The 12,672-nt window shown below is 38.9% G+C and overlaps 1 protein-coding gene across 2 annotated transcripts in view; it reads right to left on the bottom strand.

Annotated features, from left to right (window-relative positions):
• LOC124711018 (dosage compensation regulator) overlaps window positions 1–12,672 on the bottom strand; it is a 189,406-nt gene that overhangs the window by 88,830 nt on the left and 87,904 nt on the right. For both annotated transcript variants that reach the window (XM_047240970.1, XM_047240969.1), the window contains one exon: window positions 6,168–6,397. In XM_047240970.1, coding sequence (XP_047096926.1) covers window positions 6,168–6,397 — 230 coding nt within the window. The remainder of the gene's footprint in view (window positions 1–6,167; window positions 6,398–12,672) is intronic.

Here is a 12,672-nt window from a genome sequence, read left to right as displayed (position 1 = left end):
TGTTACGCACATGAACTTCGTAAAGATATAAGAGAACTACAAATGTAACTTAATATATATTTTCAAATAATACAGAAACTGTACAAAATTAGATGATCCCAAATCATTTTTAAAGTGCAAAAGATCAAACTCATCAGTTGGGAAATCAGAAGTGTAGAAAAGAATTTAAATGTTGGGAGGTGTACTAGATTATATTCAACAACAAGTTCAATATCTAGAGAGAGACACACAACAAAAGGTTTACTACTGAACAGAAGCACAGTGTGTTTCTACATTAGTTACACAATAGAAGCCTTTAATTGAGAAATAGGTATGATGCAGAGGTGCTCAGTGTTGTTTATAGTTTCACGAATCCAAATCCACTACTACAGTTTATAGACGATTCAGGACTACATACCACAAGCCACCAGCTCAAAGACACTGTTATTAATGACGTCATCATCAAGTTGTCATGTATCTCCACAGGGATGTGCCAACTTTGACTGGACATGGTGGAATAATATCCTGGCAACCATAATCACCTGGTTTAAACCCAATGGACTTCTGTGTAGGGGGTTACATTAAAGACAGTGTGTTTGTTCCTCAACTTCCGGAAAATATCGATAGGCTGTGACAATGGGTAACACAAGCAGTTGTCATCATACATCAAGACTTGCTTCTTGGGATATGGAAGGAAACTGATCACAGATTGGATATTTATTGTGTTACAAAAGGTAGCCACATACAATATTTGTAAATAAAACTTGAAGATATGCTACATTCAGTGCTGTACCAAACATTTCTGCAAGTTATTTACCTTTTCCACAATTAATGGTTACTTTTGTATAAGTAATTTATAAATACCCTGCATTGGTGCAAACAGCCAAAAATGATGTACATATACAGAGAGCAAAGTAAAATAAAATACTGAACAGAACGAGGCAGCTATTAAACAGATGGCAAGAGTTTCATTAAACAATAAGAATGAGTATGTCGCTCCTGTCTGGAGGAACTCTGCACATTCTAGTCATGTTGTTATGGCTCTCTATGAGAAAGGCTACATAGTCGCAGAGTGCCTAAGACAAAGTCCCCTAAATAATATCTTTCAATTGGTGGTAGCACTTCAAGACGTATGATGTCACATAGCATTAGAGATCAAAAGGAAGTAGCAAGAAACAGATTCACAGCGGCACTCTTGCTTTCCTATCATGCCTGAAACCCAGAAAAAGCTTCCTTCTTACAACAGCACTAATTCCAACTATAGCAGAACTCCATCAAACTGAGATGTGGAGACAATGTCTTGTGAAGGATTACAGACAGCAAAAAGGAAGCAACCAACCAGCTGTCATCTGTAATAAGGGACTCGAAAGACCCTCGACAGACTGACAATAGCAGTGATAAAGTGTAAAATTAACTTTGAAGTAATGGGGTATCAGTAATGAACTTTGTGAATGTGGGGCAAGGCAGGGCTGTGAACACTAGTTGGTTTGGAGTAATCAAAGGGAAGCCTATGATGTGGAAGAATCGTTTTCAGTGAATGACCATGTCATTCTGACTGCTGAACATCTGACTCACAAAGTGTGAATTCTCTTAATCATTAATATTAGATCATAGTTTTAAGATTATATTGTATTGTTTTGCACTGATAAATGAAAAAATTATGAGAAATTTAGAACTGAAAGAGCAGTCAGACTAAGAGGTTCCACCATGAAAACTATTTGCAGCAGTTGTAAATGAATTTTGCAGACCTTTTAGCTGGAAAAAAAGAAGGAATTCATCTTAATGGAATATGCCTGAACTACCTTTGTTTTGCTGGTAACATTTTACTGTTTACATCTACTGCAGAAAAACTTTCAACAATATATCCATAACTCAATAAATTAGTTTTGAAAGCATATCTGAAAATCAATTACAGTAACATTAAAGTAATTTATAGCTAACACACAAAAATAAAATATGTACAAGTTAACAAGGTATTCATAGATAAATTGATGAGCATCTACTTTTATGTCATTTCAACTCAGCCCCTACAGGGGCAGTTACAGAGTTAACTGGAAGAGTAAATATAGCATGCAGTACTTTTGGATAACTGAACACTATTTTCAAAGCTAAGTTTATGATGTGGTTGAAAAAGAAAGTTTACATTATTAGTGTAAGCAGTTTTGATTTGTGGTTGTAAAACATTTAAATGCAAGAAATATTAAATAACCGAGGAAATGCAAGAAATATTAAATAACCGAGGTTTCTTCAGTGAGGAACAGAGATGTGCACATGGGGACTTATTAAGAAACAGGAGAATGAATTGTAATGTGGCACCACAATGGGAGCCATGCTCCATTCCAGCTCATTTCATATAAAATCATTGCATATAAGGAAATCTTGTTGCCCTCACGCCACAGACGTTTTTGAAAAATTGGTGTAAGAAGTAATGAAAGTTAAAAGTATTTTTTCCTGAATTTGTCTTCATGAACTGGCGTTGGTAGCAAAGGTGGGTTGGTTTCTAAAATTTCTTTCTGCGCTCCCCCCCCCCCCCTTTTTTTTTTTTTTTGCAAATTTCAGGAATTTTTTTGCCGAGTTTCACCATCTTAATTTCTGTTTCACATAATGCCTACTGCCATTTTCAACATAGAAATATGAGAAAGTGGTTTGTTCTGTTTAGTAATTTCAAACAAAGAACATAAAAGAATATTCATTTCATTTTGTGACTCTTAGCTAGTGTACAAGAAATTACTTTCAGTTCACATAAAATATACCCGTAACATCCTAAGAAGTGTTCATTGTTTTAAAGAAGTTATCAATGGAGAATACAGAATCTGATCCGAAAGTATATAAATGATTAGTGCTTGTGCTACGATCAGGCAAGGTCATTATAACCACAAACTAATAAAAGTCCACTTGGTCTCAGGGATTTGATCTTTGCATCTCAAGAAATTTCCAACAGCAGAATTGGTTATTGCAGATAGCGGCAATGAACATTTATTCTTTATGCGTAATGAAGGTCCAATGCTTGACAGTAACATTTTCAAAATCTTGGAAGGATTTCAGCTCCAGTAAAAACTGAAGCATTTCACATTCTTTGCGGCACTCACAAGGGAACCTCACCATCGCACCCCCCTCAGATTTAGTTATGAGTTGGCACAGTGGATAGGCCTTGAAAAACTGAACACATATCAATCGAGAAAACAGGAAGAAGTTGTGTGGAACTATGAAAAAAATAAGCAAAATATACAAACTGAGTAGTCCGTGCAAAACATAGCCAACATCAAGGAGAGTGGAAGTTCAGGAGTGCCGTGGTCCCGTGGTTAATGTGAGCAGCTGCGGAACGAGAGGTCCTCGGCTCAAGTCTTCCCTCGAGTGAAAAGTTTACCTACTTTATTTTCACAAAGTTATGATCTGTCCGTTCGTTCATTGACGTCTCTGTTCACTGTAATAAGTTTAGTGTGTCTTTTGCGACCGCACCGCAAAACCGTGCGGTTAGTAGACGAAAGGACGTGCCTCTCCAATGGGAACCAAAAACATTTGATCGCAAGGTCATAGGTCAACCGATTCCTCCACAGGAAAACACGTCTGATATATTCTAAACGACACTGGTGACGGCATGTGTGTCACATGACAGGAATATGTTGTCGACCCACCTAACTTGTACACTTGGCGAATGGGTAAAAAGATTCTTCTACCTTGCCCGATTTAGGTTTTCTTGTGGACATGATAATCACTCCCAAAAAGTGATGAAAACATAAGAGTTTGTCACATAAACTGCAACAAATGAATGCAACAGTTTCACAGTCGCACAGTTTTCCCTGTGCTCTGTCAAAACATATGTTTTTAACGTTTTCAAATTTTTCCGTGTGTAGACCGTCAAACCCTGCATATGTCCAGGCAAATCTGAACATGTCCTGAAATTTTGGAGAGCGAAGTTACGTGAGTGCCTGAACTTTGATAATTGTCTGAAAATAAAAAATAAAATTTTTCACTGGAGGGAAGACTCGAACCAACGACCTCCCGTTCCGCAGCTGCTCACGCTAACCACGGGACCACGGCGCTCCTGAGCTCACCCTCTCCTAGATGTTGCCTATGTTTTACATGGACTACTCAGTTTGTATATTTTGCTTATTTTTTTCATAGTTCCACACAACTTCTTCCCGTTTTCTTGATTGATCTGTGTTCAGTTTTTGAAGGCCTATCCACTGTGCCAACTCATAACTAAATCTGAGGGGTGTGCGATGGGGAGGTTCCCTTGTCAGAACAGAGGTGCAGCATATGATCCTCATTTTCCAGATTGCAAACAAATTTCTGTAAAGAGTCAGTATATGATCCTTTTCCATATACAGCGTGCATAATCAGTTTTACATTTTAGCAAAAAATGCATACACATATGCTATGCAGTCTGTGACTGCTTACTGTGACATTTTTCTGGGTGAGGCTCACAAAACTTTGATAAACCAATTTTATCAGAAGGAAACTTTAAACTTTTTGTCTCATACACTCTTTTGCAATTTTCTGAAGGGACAGATAGATGTCTGTTTTATTAACAGAAATTCAACTTATATTATCATCACACTAAGAACAGTCTGGATATTTGTTTCTGCAGCCTTACCTATTCTGCTTCGCATTTTATAGTTTCTTTTTGACAAAATACCATCATCTTATTTTTTAGTAGTTCCCGCAACTTCTTTATCATATATTGAGTAGGATAAAAAAATATAGGATTCTTCTATATTCTATGCAGTTGATGCTAATGTTGGTGCTAACATTAAGTATTTGTGGCGTTTTCCTTTAACAAAAATTCTACTAAATGTCTCATTTTTTAATGTTGAATAATATGATAATATGGATTAAGTGACACACAAATTAAGAGGGTGAAACTTGATTTTGGTGAAAAATTCCTTGGAAAAAATTTAATCACACTATATCATAGTTGACCATTTTATCTTTTCAATGACACCAAATTGATTAAATTTGGTTCACAAATAAAAAAGTTGCACCCACATTCTATGCAGGATACACAAATGTCTTTTTCTGAGATAATTTATAGTAATTTTGGTTGTCTGAGCACAGGTTAGTTGCTTATGCAATAAGTTATGTATTCATCCTAATCGTTTATTAGACAAGAAAGGAATAGAATCTATTGGAGTTGTAAAATAAAAAAAATGTTCTTAGAACAATTAATGGAAACTGCAAAAAACCTACAACTGTATGTGCAGAAATGGATCTGAACCCTTAGTCTCCTGAATGTAAGTGCAGGTTCTTAAGCAATGCATGCACTATCTCACTTTGTTCTGATAGAAGGGACAACAGGCCACTAAAAAGGAAAAACCAAGAATAACAAGCGAATCATGTGAAGACATGGGTTTAAATTCAGGTAAAAGAATAAGAAAGAAGATCTTCATTTTATAATCTCTTTTCGAGACACATTATATTCTATTCAACTAATTTTCCAAATCCTTTACTGTCTGACAGGATGGAATGCAATTGGAAAACCTTACACCTGAAACTTCCTGGCAGACTAAAACTGTGTGTCGGACCGAGACTTGAACTCGAGACCTTTGCCTTTCACGGGCAAATGCTCTACCAACTGAGCTACCCAAGCACGACTCATGCCCCGTCCTCATGGCTTTAATTACACTGCAGAGTGAAAATTTCATTCTGGAACCTTACACCTTTTTAGTAACAGATACTGTGCTGGTTTTGCACAACATACAAAGAAAAAGGGTTTGTGCCACGATTATAAACACTGAAGACTGGGGCAGGAGAATATGAAAGCAGCTGAACATTGAACTGTAGTCAGATGTTGTTAATGATTTTCTAACTGAAGATTTAAATATGCATTTCACCAATTCAACCAAATGCATACAGCATAAATAAAAATACATATAAAAGCAGTTATTTGCTGTATAATGACTCATTTCTTCTCCCCCAGCTTTAATTTCTTTTACAAGTTTCTCCTCTGTTTCACTTATCCCTGCTCATAGTACATGCTGTACACCACCATGGCAGACTACTTTATTTCTATCTTGTCATACTTTCTTTCAATTTCTTCATCTGTGGAGCTAATAAGTGTATAAGCTTTTACTACTGACAACTTGTATCTATCTTGACTAAGATAATGCTTTAACATGCTGCTCATACTAGTTCACAGTTTTCTGTGTAGTAATTAATTGGTCACCGAATAAATAATGTGTACTTACTAAATTAACTGGTTTTATATTTAATCCATCAAGAACATCAAAGATCTGAGATTCCAGCTCAGGACTGATATTAACTTCATATGGTGGTAATTGTTCTGTTTCTTTATTTCTTTTAAGTGTCCCACTGAATGCTTCGATCACACCCAAATGGAATAGCTGCCGCACAATAGACAAGGCACAGCTTTTGGAAGCCGACTGTTTGTTTGATCCTGTCTCTCTTCCTGTAACAGCTAAAATACACATCAGTTTATTAAAACCCTTTTTACATTCTTGCACAACAACTTGATGTTATTTTGACTTAATTCATAATAAAGATGTTGACTAAAACATTTAATAGAATTATAAGGAGTATACACAATTATTAATGACTGTAATGTGTGTGAGGATAGATCAGCAGTCACGCAACTGAAGAACTGCTGCAGAGACACCCGGTTTGTATAAATGACAATAAATTAATTTGATTCAAGACAACTTTTTGCCCAATAACAAAACAAACATTGCTGTCCATCCACCACACAGAACTTTTTCTATTTGGTGAGAAGGATCTATCTATCTTCACACGTGTAATATGTTCTACATGAATTCTCCGTTGTTATTATAAATGTATTTCTTCTTCCTTTATTAAAAATGATATTAAGAGAGAAAACCCTACATGCCGTTATATTTGTATTACTTACTATTTATAACATACTTGTCATAACTGTGCTGCCATCTGAAATAACTAGTCCCTAAGTAACTATGGACTGGCCACCAATTGGCATTTCCTGACATCCTTCTTGGTGTGAGGCCACATCATGATGTATAAAGAAAAATTGTATTTCTGTTCATGCAGCTCCTGTAAGTGTGACAGCCTAGGATTCTTATACACCATGTAAGTGTGACAGCCTAGGATTCTTCTACACCATATCCGGGCACCCCCAAAATCATACGTTTTTCATATAAGGTGCATTGTGCTGTCACCTAATGCCAGGTATTCCACATCAGCGACCTCAGTAGTCATTAGACATCGTGAAAGACGAGAATGAGGCGCTCCACGGAACTCACGAACTTCGAACGGGGTCACGTGATAGGGTGTCACTTGTGTCATACGTCTGTACACGAGATTTCCACACTCCCTAAACATCCCCAGGTCCACTGCTTCTGATGTGATACTGAAGTGGAAAAGTGAATGGACATGTACAGCACAAAAGCCTACAGGACGACCTCATCTGTTGGCTGACAGACCGCCGACAGTTGAAGACGGTTATAATGTGTAATAGGCTAACATCTATCCAGACCATCACACAGGAATTCGAAACTGCATCGGGATCCACTGCAATTTAGGCAGGAGGTGAGAAAACATGGATTTCATGGTCGACTGGCTGCTCTTAAGCCACACGTCATGCCAGTAAATGCCAAACGACACCTCACTCTGTGTAAGGAGTGTGAACATTGGACAATTGAACTGTGGAAAAATATTGTGTGGAGTGACGAATCACGGTATTCAAGGTGGCGATCTGATGGCAGGGTGTGGGTATGATGAATGCTCAGTGAACATCATCTGCCAGTGTATGTAGGACCAACAGAAAAATTTGTAGGCAGTGGTGTTATGGTGTGGTCATGTTTTTCATGGAGGGGGCTTGCACCCCTTATTGTTTTGCATGGCACTATCACAGAACAGGCCTACATTGATGTTTTAAGCACCTTTTTACCTCCTACAGTTGAAGAGCAATTCGGGGATGGCGACTGCATCTTTCAACATGATCGAGCACCTGTTCATAATGCACGGCCTACGGCGGAGGGGTTACACGACAATAACATCCCTGTAATGGACTGGCCTGCACAGAGCCCTGACCTGAATCCTATAGAACACCTTTGGGATGTTTCGGAACACCGACTTCGAGCCAGGCCTCACCGACCGACATCGAAACCTCTCCTCAGTGCAGCATTCTGTGAAGAATGGGCTGCCATTCCCCAAGAAACCTTCCAGCACCTGATTGAATGTATGCCTGCGAGGGTGGAAGCTGTCATCAAGGATAAGGGTGGGCCAACACTATATTGAATTCCAGCATTACCAATGGAGGGCACCATGAACTTTTAAGTTATTTTCAGCCACGTGCCCAGATACTTTTGATCCCCAATTGTATTCAACCAAAGTTTAGCATACCAAAGTGTTATACAAACTTCGTACATTGGTGGATCCTTTTGTTGGGACACAGACTTCAAGGTACAGTACCTATTGAGAGAAGACATTTAATCTCACCAGAGGGGGCCTGAAAGAAGGCTTGTCATTGCTGGGCTGTTAGCTTCACATCATCTTCAGCCTTCAGTCCCATACTTTCAGCAACTCACATGGCCCTACACATCAACAGCAATATCACTGCATTTAGAGGGACAGTAAATTGAACCACAACATGGATTCCAAACTATCCATTAGCTGTCACATAATTATTTTCACTGAATTTCTACACATCTCAATACTCTGTCCTTAGCCTTTCTCAGACTGAGAAGGCTGGCTGTGTTTCTCTGGGTCTGGGTTAATGAATAATATATAGCTTTAAGCACACTCAAGAACTGAATAGTGGAAATTTGTTCCACGAATACATCTCTTTCACTCCAGTCTTCCAACAAATGTCTGACTGTCAGCCATGCTTAATTCGTCTGCTAACTGGATTTTCAGGACAACTGGAGAAAAAACCCAGATCAGCCAAGAATGTTGTCATGTGTGGACTCGTGCATATCTTCATGTAACTGCAATTCTCAATAAAACAGTGATTTCAAACAGGCTGTAGTATGTTCCCTTTTACTCCTGTAACTGAACTTTATATACAGATGCAAGCCAAGCCTTCCGGATTCACTGTTCACAACACAAACGACACCTGTGCAATGCCCTAAAGACGTTGCAAGTGTCATTCATTATTGGAATAGTGTTCTGTGTCTTTGTGAGTGCATTATGTTAGTGCTAATTGAATTTGAATATGGGCTAATTGTCAGAGCCAATATTGGGGGTGCTTCTGTAACCAAGGTAGCCCAAGTGTTTGGTGTTTCAAGAGGCACTAAATCAAAGAATTAAACTACATGCAGGGAAAGCAGAGAAACATCTACTAAGCCACAACACAGACGGAAGTCTCTTATGAGTGAGCATGAGGGTTGGACATTGAAGAGGATTGTAATGAAAAATAAGGGGATGGCAGCTGCAAGAGTCACTGCAGTATTGAATACTGCACTATGGAACCTTGTCAGCACCAAAACAACATGCAGGAACCTCCATAAGCAGGGAAATGCAGGACGAGCTGTAATCCCAAAACAACTCACCAGTGATGAAAATGCCTATAATGGGAAAATGTGGTACCTAAGCCATAAAACCTGGACTGTGGAACAATGGAAGGAAGTCATATTTGGTTGGATGAGTTTTGTTTCACACTGTTTCCAACTTCTGGCTGAGTTTATGTCCCAAGAGTGAAGCATTGTGGGCGTTCGGTGATGATTTGTGTAGCCATATCACAGTATTCTATGGGCCTCATTGTTGCACTGCAAGGTTGCATTACTGCCATCAATTATGTGACCATTCTGGCTGATCAGTTCTATACCATGGTACAATGTTTGTTCTTTAATTGTGACTCTAGTCTTCCAAGGCAATATGGCCTCTGTTCATACAGCTCACATCGTACCATACTGACTTTGTGAGCACGAGTGTACATTGTTGCTTCTACCGCAGCCTTCAGTCACCAGATCTCAATGTTATTGAGCCTTTGTGGTTTACTTTGGAGAAAAAGATGTGCGATCACTATCCACCTCCATCATTGTTACCTGAACTTACCACTGTTTTTCAGGAAGAATGGTGTAAGATTTTCTTGAGAACCATACAGTGCCTGTATTTATCCATTCCAAGATGACTGGAAGCTGTTTTGAATGCTAGCGGGTTTCCTACACTGTAACAGGCATGGTCATGTGTTGTGTTGCGGTTTTGGTGTTTCCGTATTTTGTACACCCTCTGTATATGGATAAAGGAGCTTTTGAGGGGGTGAGAGATCTGTTTACAGCAAAAGGAATTCCAACAGAAATAAGAAAAATATTCTGTGAATATTTTGTCTAGAGTGCAGTATTATACAACAGTGAACCATACACTGACAGAAAGAGGAGAAATACTTGGGTAATTCTGAAATGTGGTTGAGGAGGAAAATGTTTAAAATGAAATGGACTGACAGAGTGATGAATGAAGAGTATTTCTGAGAATGCGAGAGATAAAAAATGATAAGAATGAGGAAAATAACTATGGCAAGTACCGCAAAGAAATCACCTCCAATGAATAGTCAAAATAAGACAAAGAGGAAGATTTTGAAAGCTGTATGACATCAAAAAAGAACCAAGTTACCAAACTACACAGAGTGGGGAGTGTCCAGTCAAAAGATAGATATACTAAATAAAAAAAAAGTGCCATGAGATAATGTTTTCTACACTCCCAAAAGACCTTGTTGTTCACAGGTGATCTATCAAAATAATTAGTGTAGTATGATAACGAATATCATTGAGTCTGATAGTTGTGGGAGCAGTTCAACTCCAAAAAACTACTGCAACCCACTATCTTCTGAATCTGCTTACTGAATTCATCTACTGATCTTCCTCTATGAGCTACTGAAGCACGACTCACACCCGGTCCTCACAGCTTTACTTCTGCAGTATCTCGTCTCCTACCTTCCAAACTTTACAGAAGCTCTCCTGCGAACCTTGTAGAACTAGCACTCCTGAAAGAAAGGATACTGCGGAGACATGGCTTAGCCACAGCCTGGGGGATGTTTCCAGAATGAGATTTTCACTCTGCAGCGGAGTGTACACTGATATGAAACTTCCTGGCAGATTAAAACTGTGTGCCCGACCGAGACTCGAACTCGGGACCTTTGCCTTTCGCGGGCAAGTGCTCTACCATCTGAGCTACCGAAGCACGACTCACGCCCGGTACTCACAGCTTTACTTCTGTCAGTATCTCGTCTCCTACCTTCCAAACTTTACAGGTTCGCAGGAGAGCTTCTGTAAAGTTTGGAAGGTAGGAGACAAGATACTGGCAGAAGTAAAGCTGTGAGGACCGAGAGTGAGTCGTGCTTCGGTAGCTCAGATGGTAGAGCACTTGCCTGTGAAAGGCAAAGGTCCCGAGTTCGAGTCTCGGTCGGGCACACAGTTTTAATCTGCCAGGAAGTTTCATATCAGCGTACACTCCGCTGCAGAGTGAAAATCTCATTCTGGAAACAGCTAAATTATTTAAATTTAAACCTTTTCAAATAGCCTGTGAGAAGAGTACGTATGTGGGGGTCATAAACCCAGATAGCTGTGTTTCTTAATTTTTACGACATGGACTGCAATATTTTTGAGTAATTACTGAAAGTACACTGCTGGATATTAAAATTACAACACCAGGAAGGATAGCAAGTAACAAAATATTACTTACTGTGCATATACACTATAGTAGGAAGAATACATGATTAAATTTGTAGGTGATTTAAAGTAGACCAGGTATGAAATTTAGTACACAGAGCTGTTACCTAAGGCACCACTAATGGCTCTAGCCCACCTGGCACTGAGTAAAACTGAGCTTGCATGACAAATTGTTGAATTAATCCATGCCACTTCGTGCCAGAGTTTTTCACATGCAGTAGTGAGTAGGCGTGGTGTGATAGTCTCTCAGCAATCCATGACCAAATGTTTTCAATGGGCGAGCGATCTGGACAACTTGCTTGCCAGGGTAACAGTGAAACACACATTGTGTTAAGATAGGTCAGGACATTACAGGCAACACTGTGTTATGTTGCTGAAAGGTAATGGCCCAGAGTCCTGCCTGTAAGATAGAGGACATCCAATGGCCTTCAAAACATCAAATGAAGTGGCTGCTATTTAAACTAAGAGCTAAGCAAACCAAAAATGATCAGGTTGTATACACAACGGCACACCAACCGGTAGGGGCATTATCCTAATAAAATTTTATGTAGGAGATTATTTGAATAAATAGTTAAACCTAAAAACTTTATTCAAAAATAAAGGTCTTATTCATCTTTATGAACATAATTATTTATTATTCTTTATTAGTAATTTTAACTAATGAATAATGCAGACTACCACTGCACATTCTTGTTTACTTCTTGATTGGCATTCTCTTGCGTGTAAGAACTGTTTGTTCCTGTCGCTCAATGTGGTTTCTGTTTCATAAATAATTTAATAATGCTTTACACGAAACTGTGGCTTGGTGGCTCATTGTGCAAGTGGCTGCCTACATACTGAAATATCCGTGGTCCGATCTCTGGTTGGTGCACATTTTTTCTGTCACTTATCACTTCTTTCACTTATGGCATAGCAAGCAGGAGACAAAGTGTGCTGAAGCCTGACATATTAATGCAGACGGCATAGGACAAGTGGTGTTCCCACGAACTATGAACAGCACTGTCATTTGAGACTCAATTTGACATGATTTTGCTGCATCGGAAGGTGTGTGTTGCTATTGTCATAGCTTATTTTGTGAGTTTGATTATGACAATGT

The sequence above is a fragment of the Schistocerca piceifrons genome, chromosome 1 (assembly GCF_021461385.2).
Source record: "Schistocerca piceifrons isolate TAMUIC-IGC-003096 chromosome 1, iqSchPice1.1, whole genome shotgun sequence".
NCBI lineage: Eukaryota > Metazoa > Arthropoda > Insecta > Orthoptera > Acrididae > Schistocerca > Schistocerca piceifrons.
The sequence above is the reverse complement of the archived record's forward strand: the minus strand, read 5'-3'. Positions and strand labels throughout refer to the sequence as shown.